Source organism: Mus pahari, chromosome 12 (assembly GCF_900095145.1).
Source record: "Mus pahari chromosome 12, PAHARI_EIJ_v1.1, whole genome shotgun sequence".
In the NCBI taxonomy this organism is placed as follows: domain Eukaryota; kingdom Metazoa; phylum Chordata; class Mammalia; order Rodentia; family Muridae; genus Mus; species Mus pahari.
In genome coordinates this window covers 32,187,827-32,213,308 of record NC_034601.1, presented here as the reverse complement: position 1 = coordinate 32,213,308, position 25,482 = coordinate 32,187,827, and the positions used below count along the sequence as shown (strand labels likewise).

Sequence of the window (25,482 nt, the reverse complement as noted above, 5' to 3'; positions counted from 1 at the left end):
GGCATGGAAATAATACATCCAAACACATCCAAAGTATTTCCCACAGCATGACAGAAATAGCCTCTCATCTACTTCTCAACAGAGTTCTCATTTCCACGTGAAACCTCATTAGCATCTTTTTAAAATTATTGTTTTATGGTTTGTTTTGGTATTCTAGACTCCTCAGCTGTTTGGCCTTTTGCAGTCTATAATTACACCTTATTCCTGGTACTTTAAAATCACTGATTTGTTATCCATTAATAAGTTTTGCATTTCAATAATTATTCATCATTAAAATAAGTAGTGTATATTTTCTTTGTCTTAGAATAAAGACCCTGGGATTCATCTATGTGTGTATGTGTATATTATAAAATACATATTTATCTATATTTATAACTTAATGCTTTTTGCTACTAAATAGTATGCCAGTATATAGATTTAAAAGAACTTTAATTCACTCATTACTTAATGGGAATTTAAGTTGCTTGTAGTTTAGGCATATTATAATAAATCAGCAATGAATATTAAGTACAAGTTTTTATATAACTTCTTTAAATTTCTAGGGTAACTGGGAGTAGAATTAGTGAATTATATCATCTTTATGAGACATACATTGTTTTCTGAAGCATCTGTAGAATTTGATATTTCAATCATCAGTGTATGAATGGTCACATTTTCTGAGCTATCAACAATTTGTATTATCAGTCTTTGTCATTTTGTTCAATGTTTTTGTAGGTTTATTGATCTCTAAGTATGATTTTATCTTGTGTATCCCCAGAGCCTACAATTTTCATTGGCTTTCCAAGGGTTTATGTGACATTTGGCCATCTGACAAAATGTCTATATAAGTTTCTTCACTCTTTGAAAAATTAAACTGATATTATTAGGCATTCCTATGTACTCTGTACCTATACTAATATATATATATATACTAATATTATGTATAATTCTTTTAAAATATTTCGCAGAGTATGGTTCTTCCTTTTATTAAAGTTAGGTAGAACAATGTTGTTTAATTTTATGACATGCAGGTTATTAATTTTTATTTTAAATTTATGTATTTTTATGTCCTAGTGACATATTTTTATATCATTCAAAATTACTAAGATTTTCTCTTAAAAGCCATTTTGAAGTAATTTATTTGTACTATAGAAAGTACAAGTTTGGTTTTCTGTCTTTGAGTTATAATTGGTAACCAAAGTATCAGTTTTTAAATGTAGACCATGATGACCCTATATATAATATTTTGTTATAGTACATAAATACACACACACAGCCATGACTTCTTATGGTCAGACTTTTGATATTTCAAATTTGTGAATATGTGATAATGAATACTATTTCAAATATTGAGCTTTTATCTTTTCTTAAATGAACAGCATATAGTTGTTCTCCAAATGTTGGGCCTTAGTGGATAGCCACTCTTAGGCAGCCACACTATTGTGAAGGTAAACAACTGATACTTTATATGTCCCATATAGCAAATTGCTGGTTAAGTGTAGCTCTCTTCCTTTTTCCATGCTCCTGAATCCATGGCAAACACTATTCAAATAATTTATGTACTTTTTTTGACATCGTTAGATTGTGAATATGAACAAAAGCATATAGTATTAGTCTTTCTATGTCTTGCTTGCTTCGTATAGCATATCTTCCAGAAATCTATGCTACTATAAACCTCAGACTTTCCTTCCCTTTTGAGGCAAATCAGCATTCTGTTGTATGTATATGTAGTTTCTTCAGGCATTCAACTATCAGCAGATACTTAAGGCATTAATAAGTTCAGGAACGCAGATAACTTTTCAAGCTATGGGTTTTATCAATTTTAGATAGAGAGTGAGAAATTAGATCACTGGATCATATAGAAGTTCTATTTTTAATTTTCTTTGAAGAGCCCTCATATCATTTTGCATAATGGCTACATGAGTTTACATTTCCACTGATAATACAAAGAGCTTCGATTTTTTTCCTCATGTATTTCTCTTGCTGATGATAGCAATCTTGTCAGGTGATATCTCATTGTGTAAGGTGATGTCTTACTGTGGTCTTTATCTGGATCTCCTTTAATAATAATACTGAGCTTTTAAATTTTTTTATTTTTTTATTTTTTTATTTATTTTGTTTTTTGAGAGAAGGATTCTCTGTATAGCCCTGGCTGTCCTTGAACTCACTTTGTAGACCAGGCTGGCCTCGAACTCAGAAATTCGCCTGCCTCTGCCTCCCAAGTGCTGGGATATTAAATGCATGCGCCACTACCGCCCGGCTGAGCATATTTTTATTTAACTAGTTTCCAGTGTTATTTCCTCCTTGAAAAACATCTATCCTGGTTATTTGCCAAATTGGAAATAATTTTCCCATTTATAAGCAGTATTTTTACTGTGGATTTGTATGAGTGGTTTATATATTTATTTTAAATATTAATTTTACTAGATACATATTTCCAAAACATTTACTCTGATTCTCTAGGTTGCCTTTTATTTCTGCTGCTGATGTCTTTTGCTGTGCAAAAGTTTCTCGGTTTGATGACTCCCACATATTTGTGCTTTGTCTGTGTTTTTAGTGTTATATTTAAAAACATTGCTATTAAGAGTAAAAAGGATTTTTCCCCCCTATGGTATCAGGTAGGCACTTTATGATTTTAGGACTTGCTCGTGAGTCTTTAACTTATTTCAAATGAACTCTAGATAAAGGCCCCAATTCATTCTTTTGAGTATGAATACATAGCTATTTTGTTTGTTTGTTTAGATTTATTTATTTATGAGTAAACGGTCGCTCTCTTCAGAGACACCAGAAGAGTGCATCAGATCCCACTACAGACAGTTGTCAGCCAGCATGTGGTTGCTGGGAATTGAACTCAGGACCTCTGAAAGAGCAGTCAGTGCTCTTAACCACTGAGCCAGCCTGAATACATAGTTTTCAGCACCTGCCACTTCACCCATCTTGTATTCTTAGTTCCTGTGCCAAGGATTAGTTGAATACAAGTCTATGGACTTATCTTTGTACTCTCAATTCCATTTCACTGTCCCCATGTATCTCTTTTATCATAATATCATAGTATTTAAATAACTATAACTTGGAAATATACTTAGAAACAAGGTCTGGTGATGTCTGTAGCTTTGTTCATTTTTAACAAGCATAGTTTGACTAATTCAAGTCTATAATGGTTCCATACATATTTTAAGTGCAAACTGCTGGTAGGATTTCCTCCTTTTTAAAGCTAAATAAAAAAATCCCATTAATAATAAAAACATCATGCTTTCTCTGCATGTTTATCTATTAGTGGGCGCAGGTCATTTGTATCCCTCACTGTTGTGAGCAGCAATGCATTGAGTACAGGACTGTACACTTTCCAAGATGCTAATTTTGTTTACTTCACATACAAATCCAGACATGAGGGCATCACATCACATAGTTCTATTTTAAGTTTTCGAAACTTAAATTTTATGTCAGCTACCCATATTTTCTTTTAATTCTGTTTCCATAGAATTGTGTTTTAGCCCATGAGTTTTAACCTACTGATGTTTTCAGAATTAAAATGAGTACTTCGTAGGCAGCATATATAGTCAGGTATAATATAGTCAATCTTGATAATTTTTAAAATTTATTCATTTTACATCCTGATCATTGTACCCCCTTCTGGTTCCCTTCACTGGCCCTGCCTCCCTTCTCCTCCAAGAGAGTAGAGCTCCCTTCCCCGCCTCCCACCCCCAAGATCCCCACACCTGGTGTATCAATTCCACAAAGGGCTAGGTGCTGCTTCTCTCACGGAGGCTCGACAAGACACTTAGGGGAATGTATTCTACACACATGCTACAGCTAACATTACTTAATCCTCAAGTGACCAAATGCCTGCCTAGGAAAGCTTCTTTAATCAATCGGTTAGTAAGGTAGTCAAATCTATTTGTCTTTTAATACACAGAAGAAAAATAAGGAACAAAGATGGAAACCTTTCGTAAATCAAGCTGTAGGTTTTTGTATCTACTATGATGTCAAACCCTAGATATATGCCAAGTGTGTTGGTGTACACTGTCTCCTGAGAGACAAATTCTGAAGCTTCCAGTTCAAGGCAGGCCTGACTACATAGAGAATCCCAGTTTTGTTGTATGTTTGTTCCTTAAAGCCAGAGGAAGGGAAGGATGAGATGATTAATCTGAAAGAAAACAATCAGGAGCTTATTTGTAGAAGACACTTATTTACCTAAGCATCTGTATCTATTTACTGTTCCTATTTCTTGACCTATGTCCCCTTTGCATTGGAAGAAGGATTTATGGGATTTTCCTGTAAAACTATAAAATCAAGTTAAATACTGTGTTACTACCACGGCTTAAATGAAAATCTTGTAATGAAGCATGATTGCAAGCCATCTCTAATTTTTGCAGTATTCAGTCATGTCTCATATGTTCTACTCAATCAATTCAGTCATGTTTAATATGTTCTACTGTAGAGAGGGCTTGTTTCCTGACTTAAAACACTAGTCACTGTCTGATCTCCCCAATCTTAGATTATTTTCCAGGAATCGTATATCTAACTTTACATTGAAAACAGTCCTGCTTATGATACATTCTAGCTCTGTGTCTCTCCTCCTCGCAGAGTTGCATTTGGGAACTGCACTGGGTTGGTCGTGGTGGATTTCATACAGAAGACAGTGCTGTTGAGCATGGGGACCATTGACCTCTATAGATCAAGTGACCTGTTCCAGCGACAGCCCCGGTCTCCTCGAAAAAACAGGCAGTTCATTGCAGGTAGGGGACAAGTAGATGAGTCCTGAGCTTGATTTGTTCACGTGGCTTTTAGTCCAGATTGTCTTTCTGGTGGGATACCATTCAAATGCATGCTAATACTGACTCAACACCCAAATAAGGGAATTTAGAAGAAACAGCACAAAATCTTTAAACAGACATGAGTAGTATTTAAAGTTCAATTTGCCATTGAAGTTAGGAAGTATATCAGGTTTCTTAGATAGGATCCCTAAACAAAACAAAACAAAACAAAAAAACCCAAAAAACTCATAATAATAATAATAATAATAATAATAATAATAGTAATAATAAATTGGTATGAAAATTGGGACTCTGGTTGAAATTTCTTTAGAAATTCTTGGAGTAAACAGATTAATTGTTCTCTAATATGATTAGCCCCTTTTAAATATAGTTTGAAGTCATTAGTCACTTTTCATTTTTTAAATAACTATATTGTGGCCATCATCTATTCTTTACTGATGATGACTAAAATAGACATATGTTTATAAACATAATAAGTACCATTCTCTAACATTTAAGTGATATGAAACATGGCACTTTTCTTGCAGGAGAAACAAATCAATTTAACTACAAAAAAAAAAAAGAAATGTAAGTTTTAATTAGGATATGGCAACAAATGTCGATAGTCTGAATAATGCAAAGTTTTATTGAATTTTACTATATATGCAAATACGTGGCTTTAACATTCATAAATTTTGTATTTTTATTATTTACTGGAATATACTAGTTGGTTAAAATTGCCTTAAAAGTTTACTTCTATAGTATTATTCATTTAGACAATGCTTTTACATTTCCTTTTAAACAAATAGTTAACTGAATATTGAGATCTTCACTAAAAATACACATAAAATATTACTTTATACTATATGATAGTTGTTGTTTTCCAAATAGAAAATATGTCAGTTATAACATCAAATGAATTTCCCATTTGGATGAATGGTGTTTGGTTAACACTCAACTTCTTTGTTATCTCTTTTAGACAGAGGCATAGCATTTGTCCTTCCGAACTTGCCAGGGTTTAATTGGGGAACATCAGCTTTCAGTACTGTCAGGATACTGGAAATTTAAGCTCTGTGGGTTCTGCCTCTGTCACTGCTAGCTTCTAAAAGAAAATGAGAATAAGAGCCTCTTCATGTTCAAAAAGTGGTAGTTGATTTTTGAAAGTTCAGAATGTAGGCTATGAAGATGTCAGGGGCAGGTAATGAGGTGCTGTTGCAGGGCCGGAAATACTGATGGTCAGAGAAGCTGTAGATCTCTGCCAGCATTTCAGTTACTTGTCTGAGATCCACACAGAGGTAGAAGAGTGACTATTTTGACTAGGAAAACTTAACTCAACTCATTAGGTAATTCAAATTAATTTGGTCTCCACAATAGCGATTGCAAATCAGAATTGTGATATAGGAAAAAATTGATAAAGTTGTAAACTTAGTCTCTCTTAATTTATAAAGTAACCAACGAATACATACTTTATATTGTAACATAAATTAAAAAACTGAAGTGTCTGAGCTGCCTTTTTTATTGCTCAAAGATTAAATATAATAATCTTATTAACAACAAAGTAATTTTATATAATATTACAAACCAAGCAACTCCACAATGGTAAAAATCTTGTAAGAAGAATATGCCATGAATTTTATGAGAGGATTTGATTAAATAAAATGGCTTCAGCATTCTCATCATTCATCTATCACTTTCTAATTGATTTATTTTTAAAGTATCTCCTCTCTAGTTGATTACCTAATCTTGCTACAGTTTCTTCACCTTGGCTCTTCTAGATTCTGGTATGATACCACTTCCTTTCACTTTAGACTATTTTCTCTCTTTCCTCTGCCTGCTGCTGCTGCTGCTGATGCTCTGGCATGCTCCAAAGACAACTTTTGCATGCGTGGGCTGTCTAACTTTTATCCTGATTTAACGAAACGGATCCGTACTTCCTATCAGAGTAAGTTCTCTACAGGTTAGGCGACTCGCTTTTTATTTTTTTCTTTTTTAAGTGGTAATTCCTAAGCTAACTCCATTCATGAGTGCTTAGTAATGTGTTTTTCAATTAAAAAAAAAAACACATTCAACATGCATGCAAATTTTCGTTCTGTTATGGAAATGCAATCTGGCATTTTGATCATTTTATTTTTTAATTTTCAAAATTTTGATTTAAATATTCTTAATCATTGTTGTCATGTGTCTATCCACCAGCCTTTGTTTCTGTGTTCATTTCAAACCCTGCCCTATTAGTCAAGTAGTCATTGTGCTTCCTTTTTAAGAAGGAAGAGCCGTGGTATTCTTGGAAATAGTGACCCTGGCATACTGTGTCAGTAACAATTCCGCACTTCCCTATTTTATCAATGTTGTACTTTTGACCATTTTGCAACCTTATTCTGATTAGTGTAATGATATTCTTTTATAGTTCCTAGGGATAACTAAGTATTCCTAATTTATGGTGCCTTTTATTAAAATAGAATACCTCAAAACACATTTCACTGGTGATTTTAGGTACCAAACTCTGGTACCTGGAGGAATTAAAGTTATAATTAACAGGTGAATAATACTAACTTTTTTCGATGTTAGCAAATGAAGATGGAAAGATGGATGAAATAACTAATTCCAAACACTGGTGCAGAAAGTGTGATAGTGTATCACTATAGATATAACAAAAGTAGTGGAATTATGGGTGAATAGTTCAAGTAGTTATTGACATGAAAAATGTTTATATTATGCTAATATATTTTTTATAAAAATCAGGTTGCTTGCCAAAATATACAATTTGGCATTGAGGTTGTATACACACACACATATATTTGAGCATCTATATTGGTGTAACTTGAATTTCTCCAGACATCCTCTTACTAATTGAATCACACCCTGTTATAAATCATAAAACTTTACAAGTTTAATGTTCCTGGCAGAAAGCTGCCTCCTGTGAAGCCCTTACAGTCTTTCTGGAGTCCCAAGTGTGACCTGTGTTTACTTATGCTCTCTCTCTTTGACCACTTTGGGATACTGCTCACTGTTCCTGCTCCTGGTGACTCTGTCACCTTTGACACCTGTCTTGGCTTCTGCTACTCCTAAAACAGGAAGACGTACTAGGACATTTCTTGACATTTTGAAATTATGTGAAATTCAATTTCCTTAATAAAGTTTTGCTGGAACATCACTATCCTCCTTCAATCAAATGTTTTCAATGGCTGATTTCACATTGTAATGGCAGGACTGAGTAATCAGAAAATCACATGACCTTAAACCTGTCTCTCTGTGTAAATTTTAAAACGTTTATTGACCCCCTACTCTATAATATTTAACATTGTGCACCCGTCCTATACAACCACATAAAGAACTTGAAACTTTCTGTCAAGAGTTTCCAGTACATCTGGATACAATTTTAGCTTCCCAAAATATTCAAGAACATGACATTCAGGTTTTACCAGTTTCTCATCATTTTCCTACCTGATGTTTCCAATAATCAACATGTGATGGTCTTACGATAAGTAGAGAATAGAGGACAAATGCTGACTCTGAGCTTGTCAAACTTCCACAATACCAGTCATACAGAAAGTATTAGGAAGCCTTGAAAGGTACTGAATGTTTCTATATTCTGTCAATAACAACAACAACAATAATAATAATCATCTCTAAGCTTTTGGAGATTTTATTTAGGATCAACTAAAACATAATTTTCTGTTACTTCTCTATAAAAACATGCTGCTTTGTTGTACGGCTACTCTCTGGCCCTGAAGCTCTCACCGCCTCCATGGCTAGCCCCATGCAGCGACCTCCCATCTCACTGTTGCCTGACCCAGAGCTCTGAAATATCTCCACCTGGCTCACTAAGTTCCCACTGGCGGGTCTCTACCTCACGATTCCAAATTCCCATAGCCTTTTGAGGTGCACTTCTTTCAAACCCATGCTTTCTCCCCGGAACCCAGTTAAGTTGTGTGTGAAGGAAAACACCACACAAACTTAGTTCAGAATCAACAGGTAACTCAATCACTGGATACAGCAACTAGCATCCTAATTTTGGAAGCTGTACTAAATTTAACTCCTCCAGTGGCGAATCCTGGTGAATCTGCCATCTAATCCCAGCCTCTTGTTGGCTACATATTGTCCTGCAAGCTTTCCCCATCCAAAAGCAAGACACCTTTTCCTTCTCTCCTCTTCCCCTCCTGCCTAAACCTTGCCCAGTGATTGGTTCCTAGAAATCCTTATTCATTAGGGGAAGGTTCACAGGAAGTCACCTGAGTTTGTGATTCACTCCTCATCCCAGGCAACCTCTCTTGGGGAAGTGGAATTAGCATCAAAATACAAACCACACCAGGGCTATCCACAAAAATTCCCCCTGATCAATTAAAAGTTCTTTTATATCCGATATAAATTGAGCACAACTATTAACATCCTGAAATTTATAAAGTACAAAATACACCTAACACCCAGTCCATCATCTTGGTCAATTAAATTGAATACTCTTTATCCTAACTTTAATAAGGCTTATAAATCCATGTTATATTCTGGTGTAGCTTGTATACCATCTGAAAACTATCTTCCCAAATACATTTTCTCAATGTTAAATAGTCTGGGTTGGCTATGAGACTATAAATAGTCTTTCAACCCTGTTGGAAATCCGAGAACAACCAATATTATCTGAAAATATAGGAAGCCTTAACACAGCTTCCAGAACTGAGACAAATTGAAGAGACAACTGCCTGCCTATACAACCCCAATATGTCAGGAAGTTGGAGCATCAGCCTTCAGCCTTCTGGCCCAGGATATTCTGACAGACCTGGAAAAACAGGAGTTATTAAGAACTAGCGTATTCTGTCTCTGCAGAGCTAAGCTGTCCTAACCTGTAACTTGTGTCCTCTCAAGAACAGTACAGGTCTGCAGGAGAGAGGCAATTTCTGCCCAGTGGCCACCTAGCTACAATGCATCACCTCACCTGCAGGTAGAGATGTTCCGCTGCTTCTTTAAATCCACAAATGGGAATCTGTTAGGAGCAGATATGTCCCAACAACAAGTGAATAAATAGCATTAAATATCACATTCTGTGGATTTCTGATGTTTTTGAAAACTGTGTATCAATGTAAAGTAATCTGGACTGTTTTACATTAACTACTCTCAGCAATTTCTAATTAGATTATCTTGAAAACATCCAAACAATTAACTCAGAGCCATGAATTTGTTATCTGGCCTTTAACTAACAGGCTTAATCATCTCAGATCAGTTTGTAATGGCATTTATAGAAGGACCGGGTCTAAGCCTTGTACTTTTAAATCTTTTGTATCAATAGAAGAAATTCATACCAATAAAAAACATTGATTCTGCATCAAAATAAATTCTGTACCAAAATAAGAAATTATGACTTCAACTTAGTAACTATTGTGCAGATTTTCACCAAATGAGATTATGGCTATTTCCTCCCTGTTCTAAATTCCTGAGAAAGACAACTTAGAATAACTACCTCCATACCCCCAAGTCCAGGGAACCGGGACGATGACCCTTTATAACTACTTCCAGCTGAATATGGGTGTTGAGATGTCTTTGAAGTGGGAGAAAGTTAGGAAAAATAGGGGTGTTGGTTGGCCTTAAAAGGCCACACCAACAATTGTTTTAGTCTCTGATGTCTGTCTCCTGACTGCATCTGACTGAAAGTCCTTGAGATCAGGAGTTCAAGCAGGTCAGTTCAGCATGTCTGATGATTAGACTCATAAAGACTGTATAGTCTATAATATACAAATCTCAAAACAAAATTTTAGTACCATCAAGATAACTTTTTTGTTTGATTCTCTGGAATCTAGTTCTCAGGGGTCTCCCTTCATCATCATATCTGATCCATATAACTCTCGAAGGTGTGTAGACACTACTCATCTTTCCTAAATGTGCGAAGACAAAACCTTTTTCCCAAAATAGCATGCCCTTGAGCCAGTAACCAGAAAAACTTCTCTTTCAGAGAAATAACCAGAAAACTCAAAATCATACCCATTTTGAAAATTAAAACCATCCAAAACAAATGAAGTAAACTAAAATATTTATGAGCTTATTCTTAGGCCTTTTTTATTCTGTCATTCCAGGAAATTAACCTAAAATTCCCATGGAGCCCACGTTCAAAGAATTTGAGTTTCCTGCAGACCTTAATATAACATCTATCTGTTATGCTCTCTACCGGGAGCCGCAGACTTCCATCAATACCTGTTCATCACAGGCAATTATCACTGCTCTCTACCTTAGAGTCAGTAAATTTTCCCTATCCTAGTTCCCAACAGCGGGTGAAATTCCCCATGTGATTTGGATAAAACCTATATATAAATCTATCCTGAAAGCAAATAATACCAATTTTATAAATTCACAGTTCAGACACTATCTGCCCCAAGAAGTATGCAGTGTCCATTCTCCAGCTCTCTTACTCACAGCAGGGGAACTCAGAGCCCTCTTTCTTTGTTCCAAGGTTCCTGTGTTTGAGTCCTGTGACTTGACTCCACTCTGCTTGCCAAACTCCAAATTTCTAACTAAATTTCTAACTCATAGACTAAGAATCTTAATTTCCAGTGGATTCTTGCCTGCCACGTTAAACATCTGTTTCATGAAATATGTAAAAGGCACCATCCCAGGCTAACTCCGGCTACTCTCTGGCCCCAGTGGTCTCACCACCTCCATGGCTAGCCCCATGCAGCATCTGCCAATCTTGCCATTCTCTGACCTGAAGCTCTGAAATCTCTCCACCTGGCTGCTAAGTTCCCATCAGTGGGTTGCTGCCATGCCAGCCCCATTCTTCCAAATTCCCATGACCTTTGGGGGTACATTTCTTACAAACCCATGTTTTGCCACTATAACCCAGTTAAGTCGTCCACGTGAAGGAAAACACCACACAGTTCAGAATTAACAGGTAACACAATCACTGGGTGCAGCAACTAGCATCCTAATTTGTAAGCCATGCTAAGTTAAATCCTCTGGTAACAGATCCCAAGGGATCCACCACCTGAAACATGGGGGTTGGGGGAACTCTCCCCTACCTACATTTTTCCTCCACACTATCTCCTGTCCAAAAGCAGGGCCTTCTTTTCTGCCTCTCATCTTCCCCTCTCTGACCAGAAGTCCTGTCTACTCCTCACCCAGTGATTGGTTCCTAGAAATCTTTATTCATTAGGGGAAGGTTCACAGGAAGTCACCTGAGTAAGTGATTCACTCCTCTTCACTGGTAGCCCCTCTTAGGGAAGTGGAATTAGAGTCAAAATACAAACAGCACCAGGGCTACCCACAACACTGTTTAACCCCACTATATGTTCCTACCCTTGTGATTTACTCACATCTCTCTATAGATGCCTTCCTCAAGTTCTATTTTCTATAATAAAACTTTTGAACTACCATCTAAGCCCTCTTGAGCCAGTTCCTTTAATTAAAGTGCCTATGGTTTACAAGCTTGTACACAATATGACTGTATTATTTTGGTTCATTTATACAGGTATGTATTTTATACTTGTACTTTACATGACAAGAATCTGGAGACTGCATCAATTAAGCTTTTAAAATTTAAATTCAGCAAATAAGAATTTAAATTTGAGTAAAATAAGTTCTTTATGCTTTCTACATCCAGTACAAGTTCTGAGCTAAGCAAATAAATGATGACAGAGTGAGAGCATGGCAGAAAGCTATCTTATGGGGCTGGAGAGATGACTCAGCGATTAAGAGCCCTGGCTGCTCTTACCAGAGGTCCTGAGTTCAATTCCCAACAACCACATGGTGGCTCACAACCATCTGTAATAGGATCAATGTCTTCTTCTGGTGTATCTGAAGACAGCTACAGTGTACTCACACACATTAAATAAATAAATAAATAAATAAATAAATAAATAAATAAATAAATCTAGGGGAAAAAAAAGAGAGTACTGACTTTTTAAAAAGCTATCTTATTACCACAGACAGTCATATTAGATAAATAGGAGAACTAACTCTTGCCAATATTGGATTGATTGGAGTTTTGCAACAATTATAGTTTTTTTCTAACCAGAGATCCACATAAACAACAGAGAAGCAAAACTAAGTCTTTTTAATGTTGGACTTAAGAAGAAATTCTATATCTCTACCAATGGTCACTGTGATGGCCAGTATAGCCCTGAAACCTGAAATCAGATGTTGTAAATGCCTCTCTTAATGATAAACATTGTACGTTTTAAAGAGGTTAATTCTTTAGTAATTCTTATATGTTTATTTCAATTTTATAAAAATTTGTGTTGAATTTTTAGCTAAGATAATTTGATTGTATTTTTATAGTCCTATATTACTATAATAAAGATAGTGCATTTTTTACAAGAAGTATTCCCTAGCCATTAAAAATGAGTGTCTGTGCTGTCCCTATCTATAAAGAGATATTCCATTTAGCTGGGCGGTGGTAGCACACGCCTTTAATCCCAACACTTGGGAGGCAGAAGCAGGCAGATTTCTGAGTTCAAGGCTAGCCTGGTCTACAGAGAGAGTTCCAGGACAGCCAGGGCTACAGAGAGAAACCCTGTCTCGAAAAACAAAACGAGAGAGAGAGAGAGAGAGAGAGAGAGAGAGAGAGAGAGAGAGAGAGAGANAGAGAGAGAGAGAGAGAGAGAGAGAGTCCATTTCCATGGAATGTTCATCCTATTCTGATTGTACTAATAAACTTATTTATCATTTAATGGTAAATTTATAACTTTAAAGGAAATGAGGACATGTTAATATATCCCTCTATAAAAGAGAAAATTAACATTAAAAGAGATTAAATTCATTTCTCAAAATCCTAAAGGGTAAGTCAGACAAACTCAAATCTATGTGGCACTAAGAAGACTCATGTACTTTCTACCATGTTATCCTGTGCCTCTTACAGTTTTAGTCACAGTGATAACCTAATCCATTCTTATTTAACCAAAAGCTCCCCTGTTGGGGAGCAGGGTGGGGGGGAGGGTATAGGGGGCTTTGGGGATAACATTTGAAATGTAAATGAAGAAAATATCTAATTTTAATAAAGAATTTAAAAAGCCACTCCCTTCCCCCATAATACCCATTATCAATAAAATAACATGATCAAAACTAAAACAATTTATTTTTATGTGAATTTATTTTTCACATCTTTGAAATTAAGAATTAGGTAAAGTACTCCAGAAATGTCTCTTATATCTCTAAAAAGTTTTTTTTATTCTGTCACATCAGTTTTGCCCTTGAAGTAATGCCACATTTATATTTGAACCTTATAATTTTAATTATAATGAAATAACTTAATTTTAATCTCTTCTTGGTTTATTTTCCTGATTAGCTTATCATCTAGTTTAATAACCAAGAAGTTGCCTTTCATAAGCCCTTAAATTTATGCCTCCAAATCTCTTGTATCATAAAATAATAAAATTTTATAACTGAAAGAAAATCTCTATACTTAATAAACTACTGTTTGTGGAAGCAGTGAAATACATTTTTTTAAGAACAGCAGATACATGTTCAAATTTAGATTACATTCCACTTTTTCAACTCATTGACTAGTTGCTGTAATCTTAAAGAAGATACTTAAATAATTGAGATTTCTTCTCACATCTATAAAATACCATATAACCATATCTCTACCTCTCTTAATGATTTGCAGAACTCTTCTGGGTTGATTTTGTACAAGAACTTTTATAACTACTAGATGTTTTTAGTATTCATGTGTGGTGTAGTCAAACAGCAGATGGTTAAGTAACTTCCAGAGTCATAATCACTGTATGGAAACCAGTGGGTTAAAATTCCATCTTCTCTGACAGTACCTAGTGTTCTGTTTCTGAGAATGTCAGAAGTGTTGCCAGTTAAAAACTGATTGTATGTCCTGAAAGTCAAAGGAAGTTTGAAAATACCTTTGAGGTAAAGTGTGGTTAGAACCATTTGCTTGTGCATCAACATAAAATTATACAAGATCCTTTGAGATTCACATTTTCCAATATTGACCAAATGAGATTTTTCAGCTTAGGAAATGTCAAAAAGTGAGGTAAGATACTAACTCATTAAAAAAAAAAAAAAAAAAAAAAGGAGAGGATACCTGCAGAGAACAGGCAAGGGAGGGTAAAAATAAACATCTGAAAACAAAGTCCAGCATTAAAGGAAAGGGAAGGGAAGGAAAGGGGAAAAGGATGAGAAAAGAAGGAATATCTCAGACAAAGAGAAAATGTCAGCACAGACTGTGATAAACAAAAAGGTCCACTCATTCAAATTTTTGGTTGAATGGCTTTCTTAGGCAATGAGTGCACCACGGTGAGGGAGGGAATCACCCTGGCCTGTTACTTGCAGTTCCTATTGACCATTCCCTACACAGGTAGATAAATCCAGACTCTATAACTGAAAAGTAGCAATGCTGTGGTGGAGGAAATGAGACGAGTAGCTAATTATATTCCTGATTTTTGGTTTTATCTGAGAAAAACCGATTCAAGAAAGAAATACATAAGCACAGCTTTGCAAGATAATGAGGAAGCAATCAGAGCTTTGGGGTCCCAGTCCCAAACCAGCCAGCATCAGAGCACTAGGTTGGAGTTCCCACCAGAATTGACAAAGCCAATTTCTTTAAATGACAAAATAAGAAAACAGTGTTTTGTTTTGTTTTGTTTTTTAAATAAAAGATATATGGCTTAAAGTAATGTTTACAAGGTTATCTCAGGCAGATAGTATCAGAATTGAACCCGAAAAAGACATCCAAGTACTGATAGTTTCTAGACTATAGCAAAAAAGAAACAACAAGGCCCATGTAGAAGCCAAATAACTCCTTCAGCTGAGCACATGAGCAATTCAAAAACCAGGGCTGAGTCACCCTCAGCTTGAAAGGGTGTGGACAAACAGGCCAGTACTAGGACTGGATAAGCTATTAAGAGGAATTTTTCATTCTCATTAAAAAAATAATAATAACATGTCATAAAGTTACATGAAAATGAAATAATCTACTCAGAAAGAGATTTGTGATAAGAGAGAATGAGAGATTAAAAAGCAACAAAATTCTTAGGAAGGTAAGGAGCTGGGATCAGCATGTGTGCCAGGATTGACCTGATTATGCCATAGAGGTGCCACACGAAAACTATGTGACAGCGTTGTAATGACTTGTCAAAATGTGAATGAAATGAAAAAATATATAAAATACTATAAACTGTCAATACAAAACCTACTGTTACATTAAAATAATCATAAAGGGAGAAAAATGTCACACTATGATATAATTATATCACATCAGTTTCCTATTTTTCCCAAATTTTTATGGGAAAAACACTATTCTCATGGTCAAAAAATGATGTATTTAAAAATAATTACTATTTTTAATAATTACATTAATAATAACTAAAATCTCCAGTATGAGTTTAGGGTACATTGTAACTTGACAAAAAAAGTTTTACCATTAATTTCACTTTGACCAAGAAGGTATATGAAAGAGCTAGACAAACAACAAATTCAGTAAGCAGTCCAGAAAGAGATAAATGAAGCTTAGCTCTGTGCGTGTGCTCCTGCATGTGTAAGTGCACATTCATATGTCATGAAGAAGCCAGACATCAGTCTCAAGTCCCATTCTTTAGGGTTAATCCACCCTGTTTTTGAGTCAGTACCTCCAGCACTGGGATTACCATTATGTGCCACCCTATGTGGATATTTCACATGGGTTCTGGGGAATCATGCTAAAGTCCTCATGCTTGTGTATCAACCACTTTACAGCATAATCTCTTTTCCAGCCTCAAAGCTAAATTTATAACTTCCAGTTTTCATTTAAATTTTTAATGAAATAATCTAACATATACTTCATACTTCCTGCCTATTAATGATATTGTAATGACCTAACCTCATCTCTCCTTTCTCTTAATAGCTATAGAGCCTGGGAAATGTATGTAATGGCCTCTGCCCATTTTCTTATCAGTATAATAAAAATAATAATATAACATTTCTTATGGTTTTGTTACATGTAAAAGAGATAACTTACCTATTTAGGTACAAACTATTACTTATAATGAACATGTGGGCATTAGGAATTTATAATTTTAGTTATTCAAAGTCTTCCAAAGTTTTCCAAATTTTTATAAAATCTACATAATTTTTTCAGCTACATACACTACTCGCTAATCATTGTGGGGTTTTTTTCTGTCTGTTACTTACCTGTTGTTCCAAGTTACTTTTCTTAATATTTCTGGTTTAAGTAGTCTTTTCCTTTTTATAACCTGCTAGTTGTAATTGGATGTCACATAACAAAGCCTGTTTAAGTGAATAAAAATTCAAGAACTAAGATAATGTCATAGTGATTCTATAAATTAATATTCATTGCTTATTTTGTTATAAACTTCCTTGTATTCACTTTTTATCTACTTGGCAAAAAAGTGTGCTCAAAATTATTTAATTGATGTATATTCTCAGGTTAATAGTAATACTATGTCAGTAAATATAACAATATAATGACAGAAAATAGAAATTTCAAGGTGGGATAATCTTATTAAGTTAAAAAAAATCTTGAAATTTTCCAATGAAATCTGAACTAGATCACATAACATGCCTTGAGACTTATGGTCAAAACCCTGAGAAGAATATGATGGAGAAGAAAATTCCTGAGACCTTCAATTTTTTATTCTATCTTTTCTATGTTTAGAAACACAAAGACTTACAGTGTCAATAGTATAGTAACACACTGTAAAGGTGTTCAGACAAGGAGAAAAATCTCCTATATCCTGAATATTTTAAAGGCTATGACACCCAGATTTATATAAGTACACTGTGTGATGTAAGTACAACGACAGGATTATCTGGAGATTTGAACATACTCTACTTGTAAGTGATAAATGACTATCATTGTAGACCAGTTTCTGTTTAAGCTGTATCATTGATTTAGTCCTGTGATCTTATTTATTCAGAAAGGTACATTCAACTTTTTGAACTTACAGTATCTCATGAACATAGGGCTTAAGGGACATTTTCATAATAAGAAATTACATTTTCAGCTTGCAACTTCTATGATGGTTGTTTTTTCTGTTCCTATATTAGTTCCTTTTCTGATGCTGTGCTAAAATTACTCTAACAAATGCAACTTGGGAGAGAAAGTATTTGTTTTGGCTTACAGGTCAAGAGATGATGCAGTTCCTTATGGCAGGAGAAGGGTAGAAATAGGAGCATGAGGCTGCCTAGCAGGCAAGAATCTGAAAAGAAAAAAGACAAAACAGGAATTGGGAGCCAGGCTACAAAACTTCAAGGATCTCCCCCAGGGACACACATTTCAACCATAAAATTCTGTCCTTGGCCCCATATGCTCATGACCATCTCATAATGTAAATGCATTAATAAAAATTTTCAAATCTTTACTAGACATACCAGTGTTACAAAGTCTCTTCTGGGATTCAGGGCAGTCTCTTAAGTGCAACCCCTGTAGAATAAATAATAATAACAATAATTAAAGATTTAATTCTTCCAATTTAATACTGGCAAAGAGTATACATTCCCATTCCAAAATGGAGGAATGGAATACAGTGAAGACAGATGGGGCCAAAGCAATACAAAACTCAACAAGGAAAGCACAAAGTTTTGTATCCCCATGCCCAGTATGCAGAGCTTCAGTGTCAAAGGGATTAGGTGGCTGTAGCCTTCCATATGTGCCTCCTACAGTATGTGTCTCCCTCTAGGGCAGTTTGTACTGCCTGGATACAATCCTCATTGGCAGTTATCCCTTGCCTCTGACATACCTGACATCTTTATGTCTTCATCCCAACTTAGGTTTCATCTTCACAGCCACACTCAATGGTCCTGAAGGCCTTTTTAAAGGCCCACCAACCTTCCTGTACATTGCCTTGCCTCACTGGCTGAGACCATAGAAGATGAAATCATAATCCTTTCTATCTTACATCTAGACCAAGTGCCACATGGATAACACTAAAAAGTCCTACTTCCAACCATAATAGAGTGGGATCCCACTGGAACACACTTGCAATAGCTTCTGCATGCCAAACCAAACATAGCAACAAACTTTAGGGTATTGCATTCCAGGAGCAGGAAGACCCTCAAACTCTCTCCTGTCATAACTTGGGGGTTTTACTGGATAAAATCTTATCCTCAAAATACCTTTCCTGTTGTATCTGGCTTTTATTTAATGACACTAATCTCCTTAACAATTACAGCCTCTTTTTTGTTTGTTTGGTTGGTTTTTTTGTTTGTTTTGTTTTGTTTTGTTTTAGTTTTTTGAGACAGGGTTTCTCTGTATAGCCCTGGCTGTCCTGGGACTCACTTGGTAGACTAGGCTGGCCTCAAACTCAGAAATCTGCCTGCCTCTCCCTCCTGAGTGCTGGGATTAAAGGCGTGCGCCACCACACCCGGCAATTACAGCCTCTTTTATCTTTTCTCTTTTTCTCTGCCTTTCTACAATAAAGCTCTAAAACCATTTAAAAAAAACACAACAACAACCAACTACAGCCTTATTTTCAGCATGTACCTTAGCTGTAATCTTTAACTTCCTAGTGTTCCTTTCCTCTCCAAATTTTACTTTTTATGTCTTTCTTCCCTGTTTGTTGACTTTTTCATTGTAGGCATGTATATGTGTAACCAGGAATAACAAATGGCACAAACTTAATGTTACATTGTCGTAAAATTTCCTCTAACAAAAATACTTAGTCTATTACTTTTTTATGCAGCCTCATGCAAATTTCAGGACATGGTCAGAATGTATCCATATATGACTCTATTACACAAATGGCCCTGGCCCTATTCTTGATAGAGTTCTTGTCTCATGAGCTGGGCCTCCACTGTCTGTGTTTCTCTCATCACTCCTGTCTTCCAGCATAAGGAAAAAGGTGGTAGGGAGAAATAGGAATAAAGACAATTTTCATCATTCACAATACCTCTTAAATATTTCTGGGCATGGAAATATAGATGTATGCATTTGTTCAGAAAGTGATAAAATAGAAGGTAAGAAACAAGAGGTTGATGATGCAGTGTTTGTTGTAACTTGTGCCACCGAATGAGCCACTTATATATAAAATAATAAAAACAATTATAAAACTTAAGTCTGTAGTACCTCTTAAAAGATCTTTCTAAAATCAATAACCTCCTGGAGTAGAAGATTGTATTATATTTTCTTTAAAGCATTTTCTATTTCCTATTATTCTTGGTACATTTGTTAAGGAATTTAATCATTTATTATGTTTGTTGGTCCTTTATTAAATGCTTAAAGCAATAACAAAATAAGAACTACCTATGAAATGTCAGCAAAATTTATCTCTCTTCTCTTTTTCTCTCCTTCCCTGTCTTCCTCTCTTCCCACTCCCAACCCCTCTCTCCTTTTCATTTTCAGGCTTAACAGAGCTGAATGATAGTCCAGTTCCCCTGGAACTTGAGCGCTGCAAGTCCCCCACCTCAGGTAAACATAGTGATATTTTTCAAGCTTCTGATAATTCACTAAAGTAAGCTATTTGTTTACTTTCATAAGTCTTTTAAAATTAGTACTTAATTCAATTTCTGAAATTTAATCATAAGTAGTTTTGTTTCCAAAATAAATACAAATGAATGTCTTTTAAAATATCCTTGGTCCAAATAAAAATAATATCAGATATGAATGTTAATTATATTTTAGAGAAAGATCTTTTTTTCAGATATATTTAAAAGTGCCTAAAAAGTGACTAATAAAATGAGTAATAGATCCAAAAATTGTCATCTATTGTTATAGCTAATTTTGTGAGAAATATAAACTTTAGGTTCAGACAAAAATTATAGAATGTACTTGGGCCACTATCTTATGAAATATTTATTTATTGATAAATTAAAATGAAATCTAATGTAGCATAAATAAAACATCTTTAAGATAAAGTGTGAGCCCACTAAATGTACATATAAAAACACAAGGAAAGAGAGTTCTAGAGCTAAGTCTTTAAAGCATATAAATAAATTAATAAATTAATATGTATGCATTATAGGTTCTGAGCAGTTGCCTATTTTTTTAAATGTCAAATAATATATTATCTCAAAAATGATTTAAAATGATTTTAAAGTATCTGTTCTGAATTGTCTAAAATACATAACAATGAATAAAATTTTATTACCTAAGTATTGTATGTATTTTGATAATGGATAGATGCATTCCTACCAAATAACAGAAGTGATTGACATATAGTTAAATGGTAGGCTCTTTGCCTAGCATATACAAGGCCCTAAGTTGTGGTGCCAGCAATATAAAAACTTTCTTTTCTCAATAGCAAAAGACATCATTACTTTTTATTTACATTACTTTTTAATTTATATGAAATTGTTAAATCTTTTCACGCCTCTCAGAGCCTGTGTCTACGCTTTAGAAATTCTTTTGAAGCTGCAGCATGTCCTCCTTTGCTCTACCCTGTACAAGTGACTGATTCTGTTTTCTTGCTCTATAGGAATCTATCCCATCTACAACCTATTGTATCCTGTGTGACATTTTCTTTTAATAAAATATTTGTTTTTCATTTATTGCTTTTTAAAAGATAATTTTATTTGTATGCATGTAAGCCTACAAGAACATATGTGTACTACATATATGAAGGAGCTTGAGGAGGCCAGGCAAGGCCATCAGATCTGGAATTGAAAATAATATTCTCAACTATTGGGAAGATGTATGTTGGGAAACAAACTGGTTCCTCTGCAAGCACATTACTCTTAACCATGGTGATATCTCTCCAGCCCTATTTTGATTTAATCTTAAGATCCCTAATGAACTCTTCTTTCTGCATCCACTTTGGCACCATCATAATGTAGGAAATCATTGCCTCCTATCTAGAGCAACACAAAATGTTCTAGCAAATGCCCTGCCTTTTAAACTCCTCTCACTGTTCATTCTTCATATCATGTTGTAGAATTAACTTCCATAAATTATTATTTTGCTCATACTTTGTAGTTAGCAATATTTCATATAATTCAATAGCCTTTATCAGATTGTTGTACCAACTTAACTTTAATGTCTCTTCCTTAACCTGAGTTTGAGTAATGAACATTGAATTCTCCCTTCCATTCTGTTCTTACACATTGTTTCTGTCCTTCTGAAAAACTAAATGTTATTGTTAGTTGTTATTTATTTTTCCAGACAATTTGTATTTGAAAAAAAAAGACATCTATTTTAGCCCCGTGTTTTATGTCGTTTACTATAATAATGAGTGTGTTAATTTATAACTGCAGGTGCATAAGGACCTGAGTCAGATCCCTAGAAGATGTGCAAAGGGCTGGGCAGTGTGGCAGGTCCTAACATATATGCTCTAGGGATTCAACTCAGGTCCTTACACATGTACAATAGGCACTTTACTGACTGAGTCTCCTCCTTCTTCTCCTCCTTCCTCTCCTTCCTCTTCTGCATAAAGGTTTAAGTAATTTTTGGAATTACTTACTCTAAATTTCAAGTACCATTTATCTATTGAAACAATTACTTCATGTGTTCTTTATTTTTGCATAATTATGTTTTCCTTTTAAATAAATTTATCCCCATCATGGAAAAGTTTTATTTGGCCTTAAACAAAGTTTTAGTCTTGTTTATTTTTAACTTTTAATTTCTACATCAGCTTTATCAATGACTTCTTCTTTCCTTTGACTTTATTTTTCCTTTTTCAACTTTTTATGGTATATGTTTAATTTTTTATGTTCATTATTTATTATATGTTTCTATAATTATTCAGTGCTAAGTTACCCTTTGAACTCCACCCTAAATATAACACAGATTTTATACATGGTAATTTTATTAAAATCATTTTTGTGTAATATACCACTATTTTTCTTTTTATTGGAAATGGATTTTTCCCACACACCATATCCTGATTACAGTTTCCGCTTCCTCTACACATCCAAGTTTCTCCCAACCTCCCTTCTCATCTGGATCTACCCAGTTTCTGTCTTTTGTTAGAAAGCAAACAGGTTTCTAAGGGAATATAATAGAATATAATATAGTTTAAAAGATAAAACAAAAACAAATAATTAGGACAAAATAAATAAACAAAAGGAAAAAATCTCAAGAAGGGCACGAGAAACTATAGATGTAGAGATTCATTCGTACATGCATTCAAGAATTCCATGAATACACAAAACTGGAAGCTATAACATGTACATAAAAGACCCTTTGGGTTAAAAAAAAAATAAGGGGCTGGAGAGATTGCTCAGTGGTTAAGATCACTGATTTCTTCTTTCAGAAAAACTGAGTTCAATTCCCAGCACTCACACAGCAGCTCAAAACTGTCGGAAACGCTGCGATCTGACACCTCACACAGATGTACATGCAGACAAAACACTAATGTTTTAAAATTAAATGAAATAAAATTAAAATTAAATAATTAAAATAAAAATTTAAAAGATAAAATTAACAAAAAAAGAAAAAAGAAGGAAAAACATCCCTGACAGCTATGAGACAAGGAACTTCCAAAGATGCTGTTGAGTTCATTTTCTATTGGCCATCTATGACAGACTACGCAGTTTACCCTTAAGACTAGGCTGTTTTCCAAGTGAAACTCCATGGGAGAAAATTAAATTTTTATTTGCAAGTGGTTATCAATTGGAAATAGTTCTGAGTTTACATTGAGAAGCGCTAGGACCCCATGTGGTGCCAACCCACAAGGTCCTATGTATGCTGTCTCATTCTTGAGTTCATATTCAGTGCCTTGGTCCTATTATGCTTAGAAGACCTTGTGTTCTTGGTGTCCTCCATCCCCTCAGACTCTTACCTTTTTTTCTGCCTCCTTTTTCACAAGGTTCTTTCTGCATCATGTCTGACTGTATATTTGTTCCCATCTGCTGCAGGAAGAAACTTTTCTGATGATGGCAGAGCAAAACACTGATCTATGACTATAACAGAGTGTCATTAGGAGTCATTTTGTTGTCACTTTTTTTTTTTTTTTTAAGGATGGTAGTATTTACCTTTCCCCTAAGTTCCTAGTCTCAGATTCTTGGCCACTCAAATAAGGTCAGGTATGGATTCCATCTCATTGGACCTTCAGAAAAGTTATATATAGTTGGTTACTCCCACAAGCTTTGCACCGCCACTACACTAGCATATCTTGCAAGCAGGACACCACTGTAGGTTGATGGCTTGTAGTTGGGTAGTTGTTTGTTTCTCCTTTGGTTAAGAACTGAGTAACCTTCTAATATCAATTACACTAGCCCATAGGAATGAAGGTTCTATGTAGGCATCAGCTCACCATCTCTGTGTTTAATGAGTTGTGTAGGTGTCTTCAGCTATGTGGCCTTGCTGTCATTTTGTGGAGACAACTTGTAGTCTTGGCAACAGCCTAATGTGTCTGGGGTTCCCATGGGCCCCTTTGGCTAATAACTCAATCTCAAACTAAAAGCTTTGTTTAGTGACAAGAGATGGCCAGTTAGGGCTCTGTCTCTCCAATTATTTGATGATTTGATGCTATGTTTGTGCTTTAGGAAGCTTCAACTCCACTAGGTTTTCATACTACCCCTCAATTGGCCCTTAATTTTCACCGACTCTCACTGCATTCCCTCCTTCATGTTCCCCACCCCTAACCATCCTCACTTGGCATTCCTATTTCAGTCTTCCTTCCTAATTTATCTGTAACTATCTATTCTATTTTTCTTTTCTAAGACAACTAGCTGCATCCATCAATCCTTACTGTATACTTACCATCTGTGATTTTTATGGATTGTACCTTGATTATTATTTACAACAGCTAACATACAAATATGAGTAAATATATATCATATTTGTCTTTCTGGATTTGGGTTACCTCACTCAGGATGATTGTTTTTCTAACCACATCAACCCATACTTATAACTTCCATAATTTCATTTTTAAATGTTTGAATACTATTCCATTTTTCTTTTTTTTCTTTTTCTTTATTCATTCTTCTGTTTAGGTACATTTAGGTTGTTTCTATTTTTTGGCTATTATGAATAGAGCAGCAATGAATACGGATGAGCAATTTTCTCTGTTGTAGGATGAAGTATCCTTTGGCTGTATACCCAAGAGTGGTATAGCTGGATGTTGAGCTAGATGTATTCTCAGCTTCCTGAGGAACTGCCACACTGACTTCCATAGTATCAGTACTAGTTCACACTCTTACCACAATGGATAAGTGTTCATTCCACTTGCTCTATATCCTTGCCAGTATGAGCAATCATTTTTTTTTTACTGATCTTAGTCATTCTGACAGGTGTATGATGTAAGTTGAACATAGCATTCATGTGCATTTCCCAGATGGCTAAGGATGCTGAACATTTTGTTAAGTGTTTCTCAGCCATTTTGATTTCCACTTTTGAGAATTCTCTATTTAGATCTATACTCCATTTTTATTTCAGTTATTTGTTTTCTTGATGTCCAGCTTTTAAAGCTTTTTATACATGTTAGATATTAGCCCTCTATTAGATACATAGTTGGTAAAAATCTCTTCCCATTCTGTAGCTGACCACTCTGCCCTAATGATTGGTGTCCTTTGCAGTAAAAAAGAATTTCAGTTTCATGAGGTCTCATTTATTAGTTTTTCTTAGACCCTGTGCTATTGATGTTCTCTTCTGAAAAATTTTTCCTGCCTCAATGAATTTAAGACTATCAGGTTCACTGTATCTGACCCAATATTGAGGTTTTTGGAGTTGAATTTTGTGCATGACAATAAATATGGATCTATTTGCAGTCTTCCATTTGTTGAAGATTCTGTCTCTTTTTTCCAGTTTGTATTTCTGGTTTCTTTATCAAAAATCAGATTTCTATAGGTGTCTTGATTTGTGTCTGAGTCTTCAGTTGTACTCAATAAATCAACGTGTTTGAGTTTTGGTTTGTGTGTGTGTGTGTGTGTGTGTGTGTGTGTGTGT

At 34.9% G+C, this 25,482-nt stretch overlaps 1 protein-coding gene across 1 annotated transcript in view; it reads left to right on the top strand.

Moving 5' to 3' along the window:
• The window catches only part of Stxbp5l (syntaxin binding protein 5 like), a 290,875-nt gene that overhangs the window by 190,718 nt on the left and 74,675 nt on the right, over positions 1 to 25,482 (top strand). The window contains exons 17-19 of the mRNA XM_021209026.2: positions 4,567 to 4,718; positions 6,607 to 6,678; positions 20,002 to 20,067. Coding sequence (XP_021064685.1) covers positions 4,567 to 4,718; positions 6,607 to 6,678; positions 20,002 to 20,067 — 290 coding nt within the window. The remainder of the gene's footprint in view (positions 1 to 4,566; positions 4,719 to 6,606; positions 6,679 to 20,001; positions 20,068 to 25,482) is intronic.